The sequence below is a fragment of the Electrophorus electricus genome, chromosome 22 (genome assembly GCF_041902795.1).
Source record: "Electrophorus electricus isolate QZ-2024a chromosome 22, ASM4190279v1, whole genome shotgun sequence".
Lineage (NCBI taxonomy): Eukaryota > Metazoa > Chordata > Actinopteri > Gymnotiformes > Gymnotidae > Electrophorus > Electrophorus electricus.
In genome coordinates, this window is record NC_137518.1 from 12065001 (window position 1) to 12087732 (window position 22732).

The window sequence follows — 22732 nt, forward strand, 5'->3', positions numbered from 1 at the left end:
CGTTTGATTGCGTCCACCTGTCCCTCGTTTCGAGTTCATGTATTTAAACCCTGTTGTGTGCCTTGGTCGTGGCTGTTCGTTGTTTGTTTGTTTGTTTCGCTGTTTCATGGTTTGAATTCATGTTTGAGGGTTGTTTCTTTGTGCTCTGTGTCTTTGTATTTATCTTAGCCTTCGTGTTTCCTAGTCCTGAGTGTTCCCTAGCCTTAGTTCCTAGCCTGCTTCCCTAGTAAGCCTTTGTGTGTTTTTGTTTTGTAGTGTTTCCTCGTCCTCTCCGCGTCGGCTCTGTGACCCTGGACTGCCTAAACGACCCTGATTTTGGATTTGCCCCAATTAAATCTCGCTCCTCTCAGCACACGCGTCCGTCTCCGGACCGCTCAACGTTACAGACATGAATTCAAACCATGAAACAGCAAAACAAAACAACGAACAGCCACGACCAAGGCACACAACAGGGTTTAAATACATGAACTCGAAACGAGGGACAGGTGGACGCAAACATGTGAGGACAAAACGAAACTACGGAACGGAACATGGAAGGGACTGAACGTGACAGATTCTTAACTTAGCTTAAGGGATTCACCTCTTTAGCACCCTTACGTTTGCCAACATCATCTACTTAAACCACTGGAAGACGGTTCAGAATGGTTATAGCGTTTGTGATATATACAAGAATGCTTTCACTAACAGCAAACTACTTCATGCTTGAACAGACATGTTTACATGTATTTTTAATAGTCAATATTTTCATGATAAAGGAACATTGTACTTTGTGTCTGTACAACCTATGCTGACCTTCTGTTAAACTGTATACATTATTTGAAAAAAAAAAAAAGTCGTTTTATATAAAATAAATAAATAAATAAATAAAAACCTTATATAAACCCATAAACTCAAACAAAGAAAATTTAACTTATTCCTCTGCTTTGTGTGACACAAATAACTTTGCCTGTTTGTATAAAAATGAAATACAGACATTAACCTCAATACACTGAGCAGCAGAAATAAATACAGATAAAGAGAATATATAAATATCCAGAGATGCCTGTTTCACTTTAGTAATATGTTTTGGTTTTATTTGCAGTGTACTCTGAATTCTTCACATTCAGCAGGCAGTGTGAGTGTTAGCATTCATTTACTGACCCCTTGACACATCGACGGATCGTCTCCTGTGTGCTCCACTTACATGGGAAAATCTTCAGGCAACAGTTGAACTTTACGTCCAATACCCTTGAATTTGCAGCAGCATTTGTTAGCAAGCTTGGAAAGTAAAACTGTATTTGTATCCACTCAGTACTGTAACACTGTAGATGTTTTAGGTGGGCAGATTAACAGCAACATTATCCTTAAGCAAATTATATCCTAAAATACCACATACAATGACCAATTACCAAACCAATTACAGCCTTAAATACCAAATTACCAATTACCAACCAAACAATTACCAATTACCAAACAATTACAGCCTAAGGTACCAAATCAATTACCAATTACCAACAAATTACATCCTAAAATACCAAATGCAATTACCAATTACCAACCAAACACAATTACCAATTACCAGACAATTACAGCCTAAGTACCAAATCAATTACCAACCAATTACAGCCTAAAATACCAAATACAATTACCATTTACCAAACAATTGTCTAAAAATACCTTCACTTTTGGATCTGCCATCAAGCTTTTATATATCAGTCTTAAGGAAATAGGGCCACAAATGCTAATACGTTATTGAGTGAAACTAAGATAATATATGAATATACGAAATTCATGCTGTTGTGTGCCTCCCTGCTAGCTGTCCATCACTGGTAGCCATGGTAGCCTCTTCAGGTGATGGGAGCCTGAGAAACTGGAACAGCTAATGGGCATGATGCAAATGACCTTAAAACCGCATTAACAAAGGGAAGTAACACAACGCCACTCCAGAGGCGGGGCAGCCAGGGGAGGGGTGGGGTTTGCCAGGAGAGGGGTGGGGTTTGCCAGGGGAGGGGGTGGGGTTTGCTGGGTTGAGAGAATGATTATGGACATAATTGGCCTCCCTTGAACTCATGGAAACTGTGGCAGGGTATTTCTAGAGCACACTTTCAATAAGTGGACACATTCCACAATGTTTTTAACTAACAGTGATGAAAGAAAATAGAATAGAACCACTTGTGGACAACAACATATACAAAAAGAATAAAACAAACAAACGTTTGGAAGTCTACATTTAAATTTAAATGCAACCTTTAGATGCAAGTAACCTTAATAAACCCCACAAAGCAGTAAACGGAGTCTCTGTATGGAGAACTGAAGGTTCAGGTTAATGGACCCTCCCGCCGGTCACGTGGTATGGCCCGCCGCGATAATTGTGTATTTGTAACCATGCCTATGTTATTACGTGCACACCTGAATCAGTTTAGTCTTGTCATGTTTGTGATTATTTAAACTCCTATCAGTGTGTGCGTTACTGTCGGTCATTGTTAAGGTTCATGTTGACAGTTATTGTTCCTGTCAGAGTTGATCTTTGTCTCTCTGTCAACCGTTTCAATGCCTGTGTTTGTGTTCGTACGCTTGTGTTAGTCGTGAGTGCCGATGTCTTCAATGTTCGTCAATAAATGCCTGTCTCTGTCGAGCGAGTCTGCATGTCCTGCTCCTTGCCCTGTGGCACTCGGGCCGTTACAGGATCTTTCTATCTAGTATCTGTATAGAGACAGCACCACCTGAAGGGTGAGTGTGCATGTCAGATCACAGGAAACAGACACAGGATCAGCTACAGGGAGATACTCGAGACAGAAAGCAAAGGACCGAGTTCTGTTACAAGACTCCTGCGGCTTGGCCTGGTTAACGTGGGTTCGTTTGGCGAGTGATCCCACGACATAGACACGCGTCTGAAAAATCAGGAAATGAAAACCAAAAAAAAAAAAAAAGATCCAATACTGAGAAAAGTGACTAATGTGTACATATTCAGAAGGGACAGAAACAGAACCCACACACATCGGACCGGCGCCTTCGTCATTGTACGGTTTCGTCATGGCGCACACTACACTGCATGACAGTACAAGATATCAGCTTTGCGCTGCTGGCTTGTGGCATCATGACCGTTACCATCACAACTGGCACCAAAGCCCGCTTAAATTCCTCATATATAAAACCATGATACGCACTATAAATGTGCTACATAGTTCTGAATCATGTACGATCATGTGTTTAATACTCCGAAGTGATATACACACAAAAACAATAAAACTTCAGTTAGAAGTAATAATCTAATCTAGACTACGAAACCAACTCTATGCCGAATTAGTACTTTGATTTTCTGCTCCACAGATGTCAGCCAGACCTTCAGATTCGTGTTTGTCACCTGCTGTAAAACCAACGCTGTCATCCTCACACACACACACACACACACAGACACACACATTGCTCTGCCAGATTCTTTTGGTTCTTTCAGCTCCTGTTGGTTTACTGAGCACCCCAGGCCTGTGGCATTAAGATGGCGCGGCGGGTGGAGGAATATGCGCGGAGGGTTACGGGCGTACCGCGCTCCAGAGGTCGGCGGTCCAGCGGGGGCACGGAAGTGTGTTGCACTGCTCCTGGTCAGGTGGCTTGTCCAGGACGTCACAGCTGAGGTCGTTAAAGCGTTCCCCGTCGGGCCGCTGACATGCCACCTGACGCGTTTTCACGCCCCTGCCGCACGACTTTGAACACTGCGAGGGTGGGGGACACAGAGAAGCACGGAGTGTGAGGAACACAGCGCAGAGGGGAACATGTTGTATATGCGTGTGTGTGTGTGTGTGTGTGTGTGTGTGTGGTGGGGGGGGGGGTGTCGTACCTCACCCCAGCTGCCGTGCACCCACTTGGGGCAGGGGCCGGACTCACAGGAGCGCTGCACCACGGGCCGAGTGCCTTCGTCACAGCCGGCGGCGGGGTAACCGTTCTCGTCCTGACACACCACCACGCGGCGCTGGAATCCTCCAGCACACGTGCTTGAGCACTGGGGAGCAGTCGTACGCGTGAGACGCACGCACACGTGCGGTTCAATCAGAATTGACTTGCATCTATGATATAAACACCACAGCAGTGACCACTGGTACACTCAGTGTATTACCCTGCAAACAGTACGACATTCGGGGGGAAAGCCATCTGTGGTTTAAAGACAGAGGTCAGAGTAGCTCCCTGCCATGTGTATCTACACGAGCGCACACTGGGTTATACACACACACACAAACGTGCAGGATACAGCCCAAAATACAACTTTCCTCCAAAATAAGATTCTAATGTCAACCCCTGAATCGTCCGCTTCGAGCAGGAAGGCTCCCTCTCCCAGAAAGAGCACAGTCCCTTTGTGTGAACACCCTCGCTGCATGTATTTTTAAACTTAACGTCAAGGGCCCTAACGGAGACAATGGGATTTATCTGAGCAGAGGAAATACCAGCGACACACCGGCGTAAAGCAAGCGTGCTGTAGTCAGCGCTCCAACGTAAACCACACTTCCCCCCAAACGTGAGGCGGAAAAACAAAAACAAAACGTAGGACATCATCTCGGTATCCTAAAATGGTACGGGCCAAAGTTATGGCAAAAAGGAAAAGTATTTGCCACGGATACCCTAAAGACTGCGATAAGATAAATACGGCATCTTTGGAAAGAAACTGCCTCTTGTCCTGGGATCCTCCACTACCTTTATCTCGCAGTAACTCCAGTGATTCCAATGCCTCTGTTGACTTTTAAAAGCAAATAAAGTCGATACAAAAACAGAGTCGTTGCCCCATGGAGCCTTAGAGTTCCCCCAGTCTACGGATCTTTGTCTTTACGCAGCTGTATTTTTGGCAAAACTTTACATTAAAACACCACTGTTACAGTACAACTACATCACTAATTACAACGTAATATACTGGGTAACAATGTATAAACAATAAGACAATAATAGCATAAAGAGGACAGGATATAGAGCATCAACACACTACTACTCAGTATGTTACAGTAATGATTAATGATATAGTGTTATTCTGCAGGTAATTATGAATGGTGGTACTAATCCTGCCCCTGGAGGTAATAATTAATGGTGTTACTCTGTGACGTGGTACTAACCCCACCCCTGGTGGTAATAATGAATGGTGTTACTCTGTGACGTGGTACTATCCCCGTCCCTGGCGGTAATAATGAATGGTGTTACTCTGTGACGTGGCACTAATCCTGCCCCTGGAGGTAATAATTAATGGTGTTACTCTGTGACGTGGTACTAACCCTGCCCCTGGAGGTAATAATTAATGGTGTTACTCTGTGATGTGGAACTATCCCTGCCCCTGGAGGTAATAATGAATGCTGTTACTCTGTGACGTGGTACTATCCCCGTCCCTGGCGGTAATAATTAATGGTGTTACTCTGTGACGTGGTACTAACCCTGCCCCTGGAGGTAGTAATGAATGGTGTTACTCTGTGACGTGGTACTATCCCCGTCCCTGGCGGTAATGATGAATGGTGTTACTCTGTAACGTGGTACTAACCCTGCCCCTGGAGGTAATAATGAATGGTGTTACTCTGTGACGTGGTACTAACCCTGCCCCTGGAGGTAATAATGAATGGTGTTACTCTGTGACGTGGTACTATCCCCGTCCCTGGCGGTAATGATGAATGGTGTTACTCTGTGACGTGGTACTATCCCTGCCTCTGGAGGTAATAATGAATGGTGTTACTCTGTGACGTGGTACTAACCCCGCCCCATGGCCCGATCCTCCACTGGTGCAGCTGGGGTCGCCCGGTTTGCAGGACATTGTTATGGGTGTCTGGGTTGCCATGGCTACGAGACGGGCACTGAGCCATGGCACATTCCTGCTCCGAAGCTGGGCGGTCATCGGGGTCACACTCACTCACGTCGACCACCTGGTCACTAAAGTTCACGCACAACACCTGCCGCGTGGCTTTACCGTGACCGCAGGACACAGAGCACTGCACACACACACAAACACACACAAACACACACACACATCTGTAAATATCCACTTGGGCCGGTCCTCAGGCTAGCTTGCCTTGGGTCAAACGTTCAGCCAATCACATTTCAGAGAGATAAAGTTTGGCTCGGCCATGTGTAAGGCCCAGCAGAGCCTTGTCAGTCTGATGGCTGTTAGATTATCCAAGCCCAGCCAACACTGTCTGATAATGTTTATTTTTTCATAACCAGGGCCAAGGGAACAGCAGTAATCAGGCACATAGAAAAAGCATCAGCATTCTAGTGGCAGCCAGACACAAATCCATGCTGTTACCCACAATTCTGTGCTTCACTTACAAATGTGAAATCGATTTGCACAGTCCTCACAAGCAAGCATTACGAGCAGCTATGGTGCTGATACACAGCACTGCGCACCCTGCGCTCTCTGGATAAAGGCTGTTTCAGCTGGTGTTATGTGAACAGATAGGGCCGGATGGAGAACGTCAGAGATCTTCTGTAATTAATGAGGAGTAACAGAGCACTTTACACAGAGGAGGGTATTTAGATGGAGTGAACCTGATCTTTGGGATTTCACAGAGGTTTTGGAATTAATGTCCTCATATAGCACTGGGTTAAGTATCTTTGGTATAAATAACAGGAGATCTGTGTATGTGTATGTGTGTGTGTGTGTGTGTGTGTGTGTGTGTGTGTGTGTGTGTGTGAGGGGAGTTGCAGTGTCAACACAGCTCTCAGTCAGATTGAAAACATCTGTAAACACAACTATCCCAACTCCCTCCTGGCATACACACACACACACACACACACACACACACACACACACACACACACACACACACTCCCCACCCCCTTTCCAAACACCATTTCTCATTTGCCACAAAGCTTTCTAATGATTCAGCATCTCCACTGCTCGAAGACTGAGTACATGTCCAAACACACACACACACACACACACACACACACACATCCCCACTGCCATAGACTGAGAGTACATGTCTAAGCAAACCCCCCTCTCCTTTAACACAAGAAAACATTGTAAAGCTGAAGCCCATTACAGACATTTTAATCAGACTGTACTCAGACACATCTGACATTAACATAGATGATCTCCATACACACAGACCCCCGTTAATCTAACGATCCACACATGAGAAATTATTACATTATATGCTATAACAGAGATTATTACACTATACTCTATAACAGGGAGATTATTACACTATGCTATAACAGAGAGATTATTACATTATACGCTATAACAGGGAGATTATTACACTATACACTATAACATATTATTACACTATACAATATAACAGAGATTATTACACTATACACTATAATGGAGATTATTACACTATACACTATAACAGAGAGATGATTACACTATACACTATAACCGGGAGATTATTACACTATATGCTATAACAGAGAGATTATTACACTATATGCTAAAACAGAGAGATTATTATAGTATAAAGTGCAGGCCCTGGATTTGTGGGAAATATTGAGGATTGCTGTACATGTTGGAGTTGCGTTATTCATGTATAACCTCAGTTCACTCAGAATTGATGTGACTGGCATCCAGATGGATTTCACATCTCACAGTTACATCCACCAGAGTTAAAATGAGACAATATGAGGCTGAAGTGAGTACACAGACCCTGTGCACACAAGCATATCTGCCTTCAGGAGAGGTGGTCAAGGTCACCTGGCCCATAACACCTGACCCAAGGACACATGGCCCATAAAAGATGACCCAAGGTCACCTGGCCTATAATATCTGACCCAAGGTCACCTGGCCCATAACACCTGACCCAAGGACACCTGGCCTATAACACCTGACCCAAGGACACCTGGCCCATAACACCTGACCCAAGGACACCTGGCCCATAACATCTGACCAAAGGACACCTGGCCCATAACAACTGACCCAAGCATACCTGGCCCATAACAGCTGGCCCAAGGACACCTGGCCCATAACAGCTGCAATCAGGAACACACGCCACAGCACACAACACAACCGTAGCCCCAAAACCTTTAACTGTCTCTGCAGGCGTGCAACCTCAGGGACCCCAGTGCAGTTACAGCAAAGCGAAGATGCAGAGACTCGTACCGGAGTCCATTCCAGAACCTTCCACTGACCACAGGCCACAGCAGAGCAGACATCTCGGGCAGCGGGCTTGGCCAAGTGAGAACACGCCGACTCCTCTGACACGCCCCCCTGGTTGTCACGGCAACTCACATAGCGCATACGTATGCCCTTCCCACAGGTCGCGCTACACTGTAGCAGAGGAAGGCAGGCCAAACAACAATCATTATTTTACACACGGTATATATTCGTCATAATTTGTTTATATGACAAATGCAAAATGAACAGAATCTCTTTCATGTTTGTAATAGCATGTAATACACAGATAATGCACATCAGTCAGTAAGGGTGTACCTGTGTCCACGATCCAAACCGCCATTGTGTTTTATGACCAAGTTTAGATACTGCCTTGGTCTCTGGAGAAACAGTTTGTGGGATGGAACACTGAGAGATTTCACAGTCCTGGACAGAGAGAGAGAGAGAGAGAGAGAGAGAGAGAGAGAGAGAGAGAGAGAGAGAGAGAGAGAGAGAGAGAGAAAGAGAGAGAGAGAGGCTCAGTAAGGAATGCCTAACACAGAAATATCTCATGCTGGTAAATTCAAACACAGTAACCCACAATTTAGGGAAAAGTGTAACGCTTAATGAACTATTACAGAAATGTTACCAGCGGCAGGAAGTTCACTCTCTGAGAAGGCAAATGACTGTTACTGAAAATCTGTGGCTTGCCCGCTTATGCAGCAGACAGAGGGGATCCGAGGAGACCGAGCAGTGAGAATCGAACCATACAGAAAGGCTAACTGTTTCATTCCGTCTCATTCTCTCTCTTATTCGGATCCTGTAAAGGAAATGCCTGTTTCTCTACTCTGCTTCTTTCTATCTCTCGCTATCTCACTCATTGTCGTATGCACATCGCTTCCTCTCCAAGTTGCCATGGGAACCTTAGTTTGCTGACTGTGGCGTGGCAGAGTGGTTGTGTTAGGGTGGGTGGCACTACACCATAGTTCATGGTGGTGAACATCACACGTAGTAACTCAGTACAGTGAGAGATTAAAACCAGGGGGCCTCTCTCTCCCTCCCTCTCTCACTCTCTCTCTCTCTCCTTCACTCTCTGTCTCTCTCTCTCTCAAGCAACACTGCAGAAGTGTTTTCAGAAACTCCTTTATATGGTGTAATATATTGTGAGCTTGTGTGACTAAAAGCATGTGTTATCACTCTCTCTCTCTCTACCTCTCACTCTCTCTCTCTCTTGCAGTTATGGAAATTAACAGTTCTGTTATGTTAAAGAAGAGAAACTGTAACTGGTCTGAAATAATATTAATGGGAAGAAGTGCAAAGAAATGAAAATAAATAATAAGGATGAAAAACAATAAATAGTCAGATAACTGTAATATAGTGTGTGTGTGTGTGTGTGTGTGTGTGTGTGTGTGTGTGTGTACGTGTGTGTGTGTGTGTGTGTGTGTGTGTTTGTATGTGTGTGTGTGTACGTGTGTATGTGTGTGTGTACGTGTGTGTGTGTACACGTGTGTATGTGTGTGTGTGTGTGTGTGTACGTGTGTGTGTACGCATGTGTGTGCGTGTGTGTGTGTGTATGTGTACGTGTGTGTGTACGCATGTGTGTGCGTGTGTGTGTGTGTATGTGTACGTGTGTGTGTGTGTTTGTCAATGTAAGACAGACACTTCAAGTTGGGGTGAGTCGTTTCAAATCTCTCTCTCTCTCTCTCTGCCTCTCTCTCTATCCCTCACTCTCTCTCTCTCTCTCTCTCTCTACCTCTGTCTCTGCCTCTCTCTCTATCCCTCACTCTCTCTCTCTCTCTATCCCTCACTCTCTCTCTCTCTATCCCTCACTCTCTCTCTCTATCCCTCACTCTCTCTCTCTATCCCTCACTCTCTCTCTCTGCCTCTCTCTCTATCCCTCACTCTCTCTCTCTATCCCTCACTCTCTCTCTCTCACTGTCTCCCTCTCTCTTACTCACTCACTCTCTCTATAACTCTGTCTCTTTCTCAAACTCACTTTGCTTGTTGGTTTCTAATTCTCTCACCCTGGTCCTCCTACTTTTCCCACTCTTAATTCAATCTGCTCTCCCCCAGATCAATTTCTCAGTCTCTCTCTTAGTGTGGTTAGTATACTACAAAATACGCGAATAGTACACTACAGAATACACTAAGAGAATGATAGAATGTTTCTTATGTTATTTAGTGCACACACACATAAGCAAACAGACAGAAACAAGGTGAGGTCACTGAACATTTGTGTCCCTGTTGAATGGTCTACAGCTACTGCTGTATTACTGGTATTTACAGATATCTTTCATCAGTCTGTGATGATAGTGTGTGTGTGTGTGTGTGTGTGTGTGTGTGTGTGTGTGTGTGTGTGTGTGTGTGTGTGTGTGTGTGTGTGTGTGTGTGTGTGGTGGCGCACACACAGATCGCACTGTAACTGTAACTGCCTCATGATTACTCGCCTTAGATAACAGTGCAGACAGTCTTAGCGAACAGATCACATATTACATATGAGGTACAACTGACTGACATACATTCACAGATGTGCTTGTGCATGAACACGCCTCTCACCTGTGTGTCAGTCGGTCGCGTCGCTGCGTTGCATTCTGTGTCGTCTATGACGGAGTGGTACGACCCCAGCACACACTTCACGGCTCTCATCTGATAGCCAGGGCCACAAGTGGCAGAGCACTAACACGTACACGCGTACGTACACATGCACACATATGCAGACAATGACAGAGAGAGAAAGAAAAGAGACAGCACAGTCTGTCACACAGTAACAGCACATAGCACAGTCTGTCACACAGTAACACAGCACATAGCACAGTCTGTCACACAGTAACAGCACATAGCACAGTCTGTCACACAGTAACACAGCACATAGCACAGTCTGTCACACAGTAACAGCACATAGCACAGTCTGTCACACAGTAACAGCACATAGCACAGTCTGTCACACAGTAACAGCACATAGCACAGTCTGTCACACAGTAACAGCACATAGCAGTCTGTCACACAGTAACACAGCGCATAGCACAGTCCGTCACACAGTAACACAGCGCATAGCACAGTCTGTCACACAGTAACACAGCACATAGCACAGTCAGTCACACAGTAACAGCACATAGCACAGTCAGTCACACAGTAACAGCACATAGCACAGTCTGTCACACAGTAACAGCACATAGCACAGTCTGTCACACAGTAACAGCACATAGCACAGTCAGTCACACAGTAACAGCACATAGCACAGTCTGTCACACAGTAACAGCACATAGCACAGTCTGTCACACAGTAACAGCACATAGCACAGTCACACAGTGTCTGTAGCTAAGCAGACAGAGACAGACCGTCAACACAGCCAGCACACGGCATGCTAGGAGCCTGTCGAGGAGAGGCGGGGCGGGACTCACCTGTCCCCAGGGGCCGACCTGCCAGGAAGCACACGCCTGCTGCTGGCACGCCTGCACGGACTCCGGCTTGGCGGCATCGCAGAATCGCTCGTCCACACGCTCCTCTCTGAACTGGCACCACCTCTGTCGATGCCGGTAGCCCCTGCCACAGGTCACCATGCACTGGCAGAGGAGACCAAACAGGAGCATTGGGGGGGGGGGGGGGCATTTAAACACAGGAACAGTTTTCTTAGAGTCATTACAGATGTGGAAACGTCAGCCGCGAGGGCGTGAAGATTGGTCTTGGGACAGGTGCCTACTTTCTGGACTATATTCTGAAATGTGAAAGCCCTTAAAGACTCCTCAGTCTCTTTCTTTTAGAAGCGTCTACCTTGTAGGATCACCTGGCACGTCTACACCTGGCAGGTATACAGCGAGACTCTCTAACTTGTTTGGTCCTGTTGTCAGAAACTGACCAATGAGCAATGCATTTAGTGGGTGCCTGGTGACTTTTCCATGCTAATATACAGGCTACGGGTTTATCTGCAGCCCCATATTACGCACCTCGTCAATAACTGTCCCCTACAAGGTGGCAGGTGCATGCAGTGTAGGTAGGGTCTCAAGACAGGTGTTTAAAAAAGGACAAATGAATCTCCAGTTTAGGCCACTGGTTTCTGATATTCCAAGAAGCTGGAATTCCGGAGATGTGTATGGATGAGAGGAGCGTTAGGCATCTTTACCTCAGTCCAGTCTCCAATTTTCCACTGCGGACATGGGAAATCGCTACAGGACTGTTCAGTGATCCTTTCACTTGAGTTGCATTTACTGTCATCGCTGTTCCCGGACGAGTTCCCACAGATGGCGCTCCTGTGGCGTCTCCCTCCTTCGCAGCTTTGAGAGCACTACCCGGAACACACAAGCAAGCGGTCTGGGTCGCCGGGCTAATTTACAGACGCTGGACGATGTTTGGTGATGTGAGACCTTGTTTGTGGTCGGTGTACGGCACTACAGGGAAGGACTTCTTTCAGCTAGCCTGCGGTGCCGATCTCCCTCACCTCCGACCAAGGCGAATACTCCCACACGCCAGGGTTACAGTCACCATGGCAACTCTCCCTTTCATCGGGCCTGCGTTGGCTGCTGCAATGCTGGTTGTCGACCTTCTGGGTGTCCTTGTGGGTGTGGCTGCGTTTGATGCAGGAGACGTCCACGGTGCGGAATCCCAGGCCACACGTAGCTGTGCACTCGCTCTTATGGCCGACGTGCCACCTGTGAAACGGCGTGAAAATGCTCGTGACGCAAGTGCAAGCCAAGAGGGTTGTTAATGTAACGCTCTGAAGAGACGCCGGACCACGTATGAGGTGTAAACAATAAAATGTGAGCAGGCGCACCTGCGGCGTCGCCCAAGTACCTGAGCTCACAGTCTGTGTTGCAGGGTTCCGTGACGGGGGGCGGGCGGAGCGAGCCCTGGCATTTCTGGTCAGAAACGACCAGATGGTCCGACTCACGGCTGCACAGAATCTTCCTCTTGCGCTCGCCTGAGCAGCACAGCAGTGGGCGAGCAGAAAGACAACACAGAAATGAATGAAACAATTAATGAAACACTAAAAGAATGAATGAGCTACAAATTAGAATGTCCTTTTTGGGGTAGTGAAGGAAGAAAGAAAGGATGAATGAATGAACTAAAATGGAATGAATCATAATTTCTTGTTGGGTAGCCAAAAATAGGCTCGGTCACTGCTTGCCAAATGATAATAAGTTCAGCGTCTCCACCCTGATCTTTTATCAGCTCATGAAATTGTGCGTGGACCAACTCTGGCCCACTATACTTCAGGCTTTGGCTGGAAAAGGCTATGAAGGCGGACCAGAGGTCTGCACGGAGAACTGAGGCCCAGATGTTTGGACTGGATGACCCATGCACTTCACCGGCTTCCTCTGCTCTGGACCTCCACGGGCCCGACAGCCTACATCTCTAAGCTCTCCACCACCATAACCTGAGACGACCTTACCGGCCAACACTGATGGGATTCCTCACATGAAACATACTTATCCTGAGACAACCCCCTACCCCCACCCCACCCCGCTAAGGCGATTTCTGACAGCGAAGCGAGAGGATTCATTCGCTCAAGTATCTAACCCCAACCATAACCCTAACTCTAATCCCAAATATAACCCAAGTACTACCCACAACCTTAACCCTAACGCTAATCTCAAACATAGTCCGAACTCTACCACCCGGCCACAACCCAAGCACTAACCCCCGGCCACAAACCAAACACTAATTTACTACTAACTACAAATACCAAGTACTTCCACGGCACGATGACGTTGTAATGACAGCTTGTAACGATTTGGACAATAACAACCTGAAATGCCGAAAGACAAATGAATTCCGCTGCAGAATCCCTTGGAAAATTTCCCTGTCTCACTCACCCTGGCATAGACGGGTGCACGCCTGCCACGGGCCGTATGCATCCCAGATAAAGCGCAGAGTCTTCTCTTCTGTGGGGGTGTTATAGGAATACCTGACATCTGGGTTGTAGAGGTTACCTACGGATAGCACCTGTGGCCAAAATTCCCCCCAAAAAACATGGTTGATAAAAAAAATTAGAAAAGGCATATTTGAGAACATGAACATTTAAATACTCATCTATTACCTTGTGTTTCCTGGGAATAGAGAATTATATTGCACTTTCTTTCAAGAAACACTTCAGAAGCTGCTCTTTGATGTTGAACGTTGCTGAAAGTCTACTTGGACTCCAGAAGAAAAGAAATACCTATGAACTGAACATGTTACCTGGATGACGATGTCCTCATCAATGCGGTCAGTGCAGTTAAGTCTCTCAATCACATGATCAGAGCCGCTGTACTCTACGACACCTTCTCCCACCTTCAGTTCCCTTTTAAACATGCTGACCACAAACTCTCCGTTGAGCAAATACTCTCCACGACCGTTGGCCACAGCTGGGAAGCGAAGGAGATAAGGATGTGAGAGCCTGTTCAGAGATCAACCCTCTCCCTGCTTTAAAGAGACTTAACAGAGGAGCGGAGACACACCCTGAGCCGAGACCAGCCTCCGTCTCTGCTCAAATCAGTCTCATGCTGAGACTAAGACTAGAACATCCCAGCACAGTCTACGCATGGGTCACCTGTCCATCCGTTTGGTCTATGGAGTGCACGGATTTAACTGGAAACACATTTTGTGTTAAGTAATAATGGTTAAATTTGTATTCATAATGCACCGATCTAAAATCTTTAGAATAATAAGAGCTGCAAGATCTTCTCTGCTCGGCACAAACCACGCACGCGTCAGCACACGGTTCGGTTCTAACAGAGCGAGGATGCGGGGGGGACGGTATGTTTCTGCATGGTGAGACGGAGCAACAGAGGATGATGAGGGTGACTGCCCTGAGGAAGGGCAGCGTTCCTGCGCTGTAGTTGGTCCAATACCCACATGGACACTAATGAGATTATGGACCTGATTTCCTGTGTTACCTTCAAGATTTCACACATCACCGCAACTCAGACCGTTCCCATAATCCTCGCTTTAACCCATTGTGTGCGTCGACCCTAAAATGCACGCATGCACACACACTGACCCATGGCGTGTCATCTTCGGGGCACAGAAAGAAAGAAAGATTCTTCCCTGAAGGCTTCCTCTGCTCTGGAGCACTAACATACAAGTGTGTGTTCACACTCTGGTTCCTACACAATCGTCCCTTTCCCCCATATGCAAGCTATGTCTGATCAAGCCCCTCACACACTGTCGTGCGCCCAGTTACAGGACTGCCGCAGTCAGGCAGGCATTCTTAAATAATATAACAGCAAAACATACATGCAGATAATTCAAACCCTGAGGAGGGTAATGACATGCTGGTGTATGGGGCTGGTTAACGGGGCAGGTTTGTGGGTCGTGGTGCCTGGGGCATGGGCACTGAGGCATGGGTCATGGGGCCTGGGGCCTGGAGCATGGGGCATGGCGCATGGGGATGGTTAATGGGGTGGGTCCGTGGGGCCTGGGGCCTGGGGCTAGTTCGTGGGGCTGGTTCATGGGGCGGGTTCATGGGGCGGGTTCATGGGGCGGGGTTTATGGGGCAGGTTCATGGGGCGGGTTCACGAGGCTGGTTCACGGGGCGGGTTCACGGGGCGGGTTCACGGGGCTGGTTCACGGGGCTGGTTCATGGGGCTGGTTCATGGGGCTGGTTCATGGGGCGGGTTCATGGGGCGGGTTCACGGGGCGGGTTCACGGGGCGGGTTCACGGGGCTGGTTCATGGGGCTGGTTCATGGGGCTGGTTCATGGGGCGGGTTCATGGGGCGGGTTCACGGGGCGGGTTCACGGGGCTGGTTCATGGGGCTGGTTCATGGGGCTGGTTCATGGGGCTGGTTCATGGGGCGGGTTCATGGGGCGGGTTCACGGGGCGGGTTCACGGGGCGGGTTCACGGGACGGGTTCGTGGGTCGTGGTTTGTGGGTCGTGCGGCGCGGCGTAACTCACCCAGGTAGTTGTCATCATCTGGTCTTCCTGAGTAGCTGTGCTGTCGCACATCAATGTTGGTGGCACCTTTGGGAATATGCACTACAACATTGTAACCTGGAGACCAAACAGCCGTGTTAACACAAGCATTGTATATAATACAGCGTGAACAGAACATATTTAATACAGTACGTACTGTCCTATTCTGCTGTTAATATTATATTATCAATATGTATAATTCAATTAAATAGAAAGTACTTGAAATGAAACAGACTCCACTGAAGAGAATTAATATATGATATGAGAGAGAATGGGAGTGAACTGAACTGGACCTAACCGAAGCACATGGAGTGGATCTGGCAACCCACCATAGTGCACCGTGCTGAGTGTTCCAGCCACAGTCTTGCAGGAGGAGTTGTCTCCCCCACACACACCACATTTATCTCTCCTGGCCTTGGAGTTCAACACATGGTCACATCCCGCTTGCTGCGAAGAGTACAAATATGGAAGGGAATTGTCACTGGGAATTCCAAAGCCCATAAACTGAGCTCCAGGATGGGAGCGTGGGGCAGGACGCAGCAGGACAGGACCGGAGTAAACGCAACAAGTCTGGGATGCTGCACCAATGCTGGAGGACCTTCATCAATTGATTAATTACTTAACTAATTAATTAATGGTGGATAAATTGAAAATTCAACCAGAATCTGAACTTCCAAATGCACACACACACACACACACACACACACTCACCCTGCACAGGCCTTGCACACAGATGTCATTAGTGTTGGGCCCACAGGGTGTGCCGTCGGTGACGCGTTCCCTGAGCTGGTAGTAGGCTGTGCTTCCTGAAACCCTACAGAAGAGCTTGCAACGGTCCTTCATGAGAACTGGCAAAGACACACACACACAGTCACTAGACATGCAACATAATCTGTGTAATTTTACTGTTTTTGCAAGTTAAACATCTGAGTTTGTGTTGAGGTTTCTTATATCTGTGAGGCTTAGCGTAATAACTAGTTTACTCCAAAAGCAGAGACTCGTGGCCCAAGCGATGCCATTTTGCTGTAATGTCATTAGAAGCCAAGGAGAGAGCTGAGCCTTACTGCCGCTGTACTTGGGCAGCCAGCGCACGTTGGGCGGCAGACCGTTGATGTTGAAGTGACGGCCGTCGAAGGAAGCGCACTGCTCCTCGCGGAAGTCCCTCTTCTGCTTGGAACACGGCTCAGAGTTGCAGGAACGGAACTTTAGCCTGCGTCCCACGCAGTACTGACCCCCGTTCCTGGGCCTGACACACACACGTGCGCGCGTACACAGACATTTTTAAATGAATTAGAAGTCTCGTTGTCTCTGCCATTCTGTCTGTCTGTGTGCATTTCCAACACCTTTTCTGTCCTCCACTAAACAACCACTAGCACCACGCCTGTTTAGCCTAGCGTGTTCGACCCCTCTGATTGGAACGCAGACACAGGAATGATCCCAGCTGTGAGGCTCATACTCTCAGCCCAGTACTGGCCCGGTCTGGAAGTCCAGTGCCTGTCCAGCGGCTCAGTGTCTAAGCCTGGTGTCCAACCATCATCCAGCAGCAGGTGTTCTTGCCATGGTAACTTTTTTTGTTATTATTATCATTCTTTGTTGGTGTTTTTACAGCATAAGGAGTATGTCCTCCCAGGGCCTACGATCTACAAACCCTCGCCGGACACACCCTCACCGGACACGTGCCGGACATTTCTCCCTGCGGTCGTGTGCTGTAGGGAGGTTTGATATGGCGAGTGAAGAGGCGGTGCTTACCGGGGCTTGTCGCAGTCCCGCGCCGCTATCTTGATGCCCCCTCCGCAGGTGCGTGAGCAGGAGCCAAAGGAACTCCAGACTCCCCACGCCCCGTCCACTGCCACCACGTCCTCCTTGGGGATGCACAGGCCTCGTTGGCAGTGCTGCTCACACAGAGGAGAGACACTTATATACACCAGGTTCAGCAGATGAAGTGGGGGGCAGCAGATACAACAACCAGGTGGCAGCCCCAGGACTTGAGATGACAACTACTGACTAGTTATGATGAGCACTGACTAGTTGAGACGAGAACTACTGACTAGTTTAGATGAGAACTACTGACTAGTTATGAGTACTGGCTAGTTTAGATGAGAACTACTGACTAGTTTAGATGAGAACTACTGACTAGTTATGAGTACTGGCTAGTTTAGATGAGAACTACTGACTAGTTTAGATGAGAACTACTGACTAGTTATGAGTACTGGCTAGTTTAGATGAGAACCACTGACTAGTTATGAGTACTGGCTAGTTTAGACGAGAACTACTGACTAGTTTAGATGAGAACTACTGACTAGTTATGAGTACTGGCTAGTTTAGATGAGAACCACTGACTAGTTTAGACAAGAACTACTGACTAGTTTAGATGAGAACTACTGACTAGTTATGAGTACTGGCTAGTTTAGATGAGAACCACGGACTAGTTAAGATGAGAACTACTGACTAGTTTAGATGAGAACTACAGATTAGTTATTAGTACTGAATAGCTTATATGAGAACTACAGACTAGTTATGAGTACTGACTAGTTTAGACGAGAACTACTGACTAGATAAGAACTACTGACTAGTTTACAGCATAGGTCAGGCCCTCTTATCCAGAGTAACTTACACATTTATCATAATCACAGTACATGTCACTTCCTGGGAATCAGTCCCAGGACCTTGGGGTTGCCAGGACCGGCCAGGACCAGTGAGCACCAGGCCAAAACGACTCATATGTTGTGATTCAGTAGAATTCAGACACACATAATGAATGAATGAGGACACATGTTATGAATCAGACACATGATTAATCCACAGAACTTTACTAGCTAAGCTCAAAGTTCAACACAAGATTTATATCTGCAAGAGAAGTGCAATTTCCTAATGAATATTATTTAGGTCTCTAAAGAATCTGCATGCAATTACATTAAATTCAAACATATCATTTGTATGCACTGTAAAATATGTGGGGCTTAAATATTTTTGATGTGTTAGGCTTTTGGTTGGGCATTCTAGGGAGGACACAATGTGTGCAAGTTCTTACAGTGGGGGCCTTTCTCGTTTTTACGATGGAGACCACAGTCAACCACATGCTCCGAGTTATGGTCTGGTCCGTGCAAATACTGAACATGTAAAATCAAGGAGAGATCCCAAACAGGCTAGAATGAGTTACCACTGCAACGCAGTAGTAAAGCCCATCCTCTCTAAAGCCTCCAAACACACGGAAGAAGAGGAAGGTGTGTTTGGAGTAGAGACTAAATAACTCCCATGGTGAGGTCACTACAGAAGATATGTCAGGGTCAGGAAGTGCAATGAGGGTTTGGCATAAAAGTAACCTGTCGACTAGCACATGCAGGTCTCCAGGGTCCCTGTGGGAGAGGCCCCTGAAACCCAGAGGCCAGACGTGACGTCAAAGCTACAGAACCTCTTAGCTTTATCGGTTTGAGTGTGTGTGTGAGTGTGTGCTTGCCTTTCCAGGTGAGCAGTCTGTCCCATCAGCCCAGGGCATGTGTTGCGTGCGACAGCCACTCTGGACCCCTTCAGGACTGCTGCACCACAACCGTCGACACTGTGTCTGGAGAACACACACACACACACACACACACACACACACACACACACACACACACGAACACACGCGCACACACACACGCACATTAGCCCTTCCTCACACACGTGCTGTGTAACTGCACAATCTGTCCCCAGCGTGTCTCTCACAGGGTGTGACCATTAACCCTTTAGACTCTGATCAGCAGGGCCAAACGATGCCCGAGTCTGCAGTAGTTACGTAACCCTGCCTGAGACCCACAAACCTACACAGCAAACTCTCTATGGCTTTGAGGAGTGACTATGGATGTGTGGTTGTAGGTTTTTCAGTGGCTATGTATTATAACAGACAACTAATGTCCAATCTCATGTCATTCTATCATAAACGGAACTGTCAGTCATTTAAAAATCTAATAATATTAACCACCACTTTTGGCACTGATTGGATTACAGTCGTCACGTGATGGCACATCAATTTTTTTCCCCACAGGAAAAAACTACTCAGAGAGGTTTGCCAGTGTGTTCGAGTAATTAATAACCTCTGACCTTCTCACGTCACGTATGGGGCCACTGTTGTGGGACATTTAATTAGCACAAGCACTGCAGTATGCATCACTAGACTACAAGACAGATATTACATTTAATTCATTTCATTTAATCTGTACAATTCCTCCGCAGTAAGGTCTTCTTACCATATAGGGACACACCTGTGACCCAGGCCCAAATATGAGTTCACATTGTTTATTGACATCGTATATCTGTCCAGGCAGCTGCTGTGGAAGGCTGTATTGCGAAGACAGCGGCTCGTCAAACAGACACTCCCCGTACCCTGTGCTGATAAATGACCAAAAAAAAAAACACCTCAGGACAACAAACGACAAACAAGAGGCAAGCAAGACCTCCAGGGTGAGGGGAACTCATCCCCTCTCTATGGGGAGTGACCTCTCTGTTTAGGGTCATGTAGTTGGAAGACTTCCTCACGGATCCGTGTCTGTGTCTGGCGGAGCGTGAGCTCATTGCAGCACAGAGAGGCATGCGCTCACAGGAAGCTGTCATTGTGAGCGGTACGCACTCAAGGAACTCGGTGATGTATTTCCTGCTGCATTTGGACCACATCCAGGGGTTGGTGTAGTAGTTGAGGGTGGGGGCCATCACGTGCTGCTGGGTCTTAATGCCCTCCTCTTTGCACCTGTTACTGTCATCATGGAGCATATTAAACCTGCAGAACCAAACACACACACACACACACACACACCCCCACAAACGCCCCCACCACACACACACACACACACACACACATGCACACTTATCAGTGACAAATACACTATATGAGCTGCAGTTAACAGATGTTACACAACCAGACCACACACACACAGAGCAAAAAGCGAACTACAGTCAACATGCCATCTGACGCTCCAGACTGTGGACTTTTACAGGACGCCCAATCATGTTCGGGTTAGACCCAGCATGACACAGCCATGGGAGAACTGAGGGGCTGAGAGAAGACACCGCACCACCCAGCGCTGGAGCCAGGGGAGACGTGTAGAGCACCGCACCACCCAGCGCTGGAGCCAGGGGAGACGTGTAGAGCACCGCACCACCCAGCGCTGGAGCCAGGGGAGACGTGTAGAGCACCGCACCACCCAGCGCTGGAGCCAGGGGAGACGTGTAGAGCACCACACAGCACCACAAGGAGCTACCTTTCGCCAACCTTCCGATTCCAAGTCTAGTATCTTAACCACTGAGGTACCACTGCCCTACATTGGGACAGCAGTCCCCTGTTCTTCCACCGGATGAGAAAGGAATTCTGAAATCCTAATCTTGCACATGCAGTGAAAATAAATAAGTAACAATCCAAAAGTGGTTTAGACTGGTGTTGGTACTTAACAAACAAAGATTTCATGTGTAAAGAAATTTGTTTTATGCAGGAAAAGAAAAAAAAATCTAAATTATAGTTATTGCCAGTTAGTCTAAAGTCCTTGAATTTAGAAAATCTATATTTCTGCAACATGTTCTGTTTTAATCACTGGAGTCCTGACTTTCTGTCTGGTCACTCACATAACTGGAGCACCACTCTAAGAGAAGTGAGCAAAGCTTCAACGTATTTTAACAGCATCAGGTCTGTCAGACCCAACAAAGCTACCACAGAAGGCCATGAGAACTGCTTATCAAGCGCAGACAGTGTTTATGTGCTAAAGGTGGACCACAAACTCTAAGTGATCTCATGTCTAAATAAGACTACACGTCAGAGCTGGACACAAGACAGACTGATAAAGGCAGTCTGACAAGTATGGTACTGTGCGTGCATGTGCGCATATGTGCGAGTGGGTGAGGGAGAGTGAGTGAGTGTGAATTTGTGTGTGTGAGTGAGAATGTGTGTGTCTGTAGATCTACAGATCTACAGCACTTAGCAGGCAGAGTAAATAAACTGAATTTGATACAGCTGTGGTGTGGCTGAGTGAACTAGTGGGTCATTATAACTGGTTGCACCTGTGTGTGGTTAAGGGCAACACTAACTTCTCTTTCCCGCTCCAGTAGGTGACTGGGGCCAGAACGTCCCCCCCCCCCCGCAAGTAGACCAGGGTCATACTACAACAGTATTAGCTCATGCTTGGAATACCAGAACTTCACCGTTTTTAATCAGCGTTACTTAAGCCTCCAAAGCCCAACGCGGTCCAAGATTCAGTGGCTGTCAGCAGAGTTTCTCCATAACAGGAGCAAAGGTTTGTTCAGAAATCCAGCACTTTGTGAATCTTTTTGAATCACTTTGTGGCCTGGTGAACTGGGATTCCTACTGGGCAATAGTGTGCAACACGGAGGGTAAAGGGCATCGCTAGTTGGGCACTAGTTTGTAAGGAGGGTAAATAGCATCACTAGTTGGGCACTAGTGTGTAAGGAGGGTAAATAGCATCACTAGGTGGGCACTAGTGTGTAAGGAGGGTAAATAGCATCACTAGGTGGGCACTAGTGTGTAAGGAGGGTAAATAGCATCACTAGGTGGGCACTAGTGTGTAAGGAGGGTAAAGAGCATCACTAGGTGGGCACTATTGTGTAAGGAGGGTAAATGGCATCACTAGGTGGGCACTAGTGTGTAAGGAGGGTAAAGGGCATCACTAGTTGGGCACTAGTGTGTAAGGAGGGTAAATAGCATCACTAGGTGGGCACTAGTGTGTAAGGAGGGTAAATGGCATCACTAGGTGGGCACTAGTGTGTAAGGAGGGTAAATAGCATCACTAGGTGGGCACTAGTGTGTAAGGAGGGTAAATAGCATCACTA

The 22732-nt window shown here is 47.2% G+C and overlaps 1 protein-coding gene across 4 annotated transcripts in view; it reads right to left on the minus strand.

Annotated features, from left to right (window-relative positions):
- Positions 1-22732, minus strand: part of adamts9 (ADAM metallopeptidase with thrombospondin type 1 motif, 9) — a 46577-nt gene that overhangs the window by 15583 nt on the left and 8262 nt on the right. For 3 of the 4 annotated variants that reach the window (XM_081705549.1, XM_035520134.2, XM_081705551.1), the window contains exons 9-28: positions 20529-20675; positions 20149-20290; positions 19380-19484; positions 17672-17814; positions 16987-17168; positions 16634-16770; positions 16252-16369; positions 15905-16000; positions 14207-14373; positions 13843-13972; positions 12821-12947; positions 12468-12678; positions 12153-12314; positions 11434-11595; positions 10589-10708; positions 8372-8479; positions 8042-8209; positions 5697-5930; positions 3815-3976; positions 3522-3689 (exon numbers count right to left, since the gene is read on the minus strand). In XM_081705549.1, the coding sequence (XP_081561675.1) occupies positions 3522-3689; positions 3815-3976; positions 5697-5930; positions 8042-8209; positions 8372-8479; positions 10589-10708; positions 11434-11595; positions 12153-12314; positions 12468-12678; positions 12821-12947; positions 13843-13972; positions 14207-14373; positions 15905-16000; positions 16252-16369; positions 16634-16770; positions 16987-17168; positions 17672-17814; positions 19380-19484; positions 20149-20290; positions 20529-20675 (2989 nt within the window). The remainder of the gene's footprint in view (positions 1-3521; positions 3690-3814; positions 3977-5696; positions 5931-8041; positions 8210-8371; positions 8480-10588; positions 10709-11433; positions 11596-12152; positions 12315-12467; positions 12679-12820; positions 12948-13842; positions 13973-14206; positions 14374-15904; positions 16001-16251; positions 16370-16633; positions 16771-16986; positions 17169-17671; positions 17815-19379; positions 19485-20148; positions 20291-20528; positions 20676-22732) is intronic. The other variant, XM_081705550.1, reaches the window with a different exon arrangement.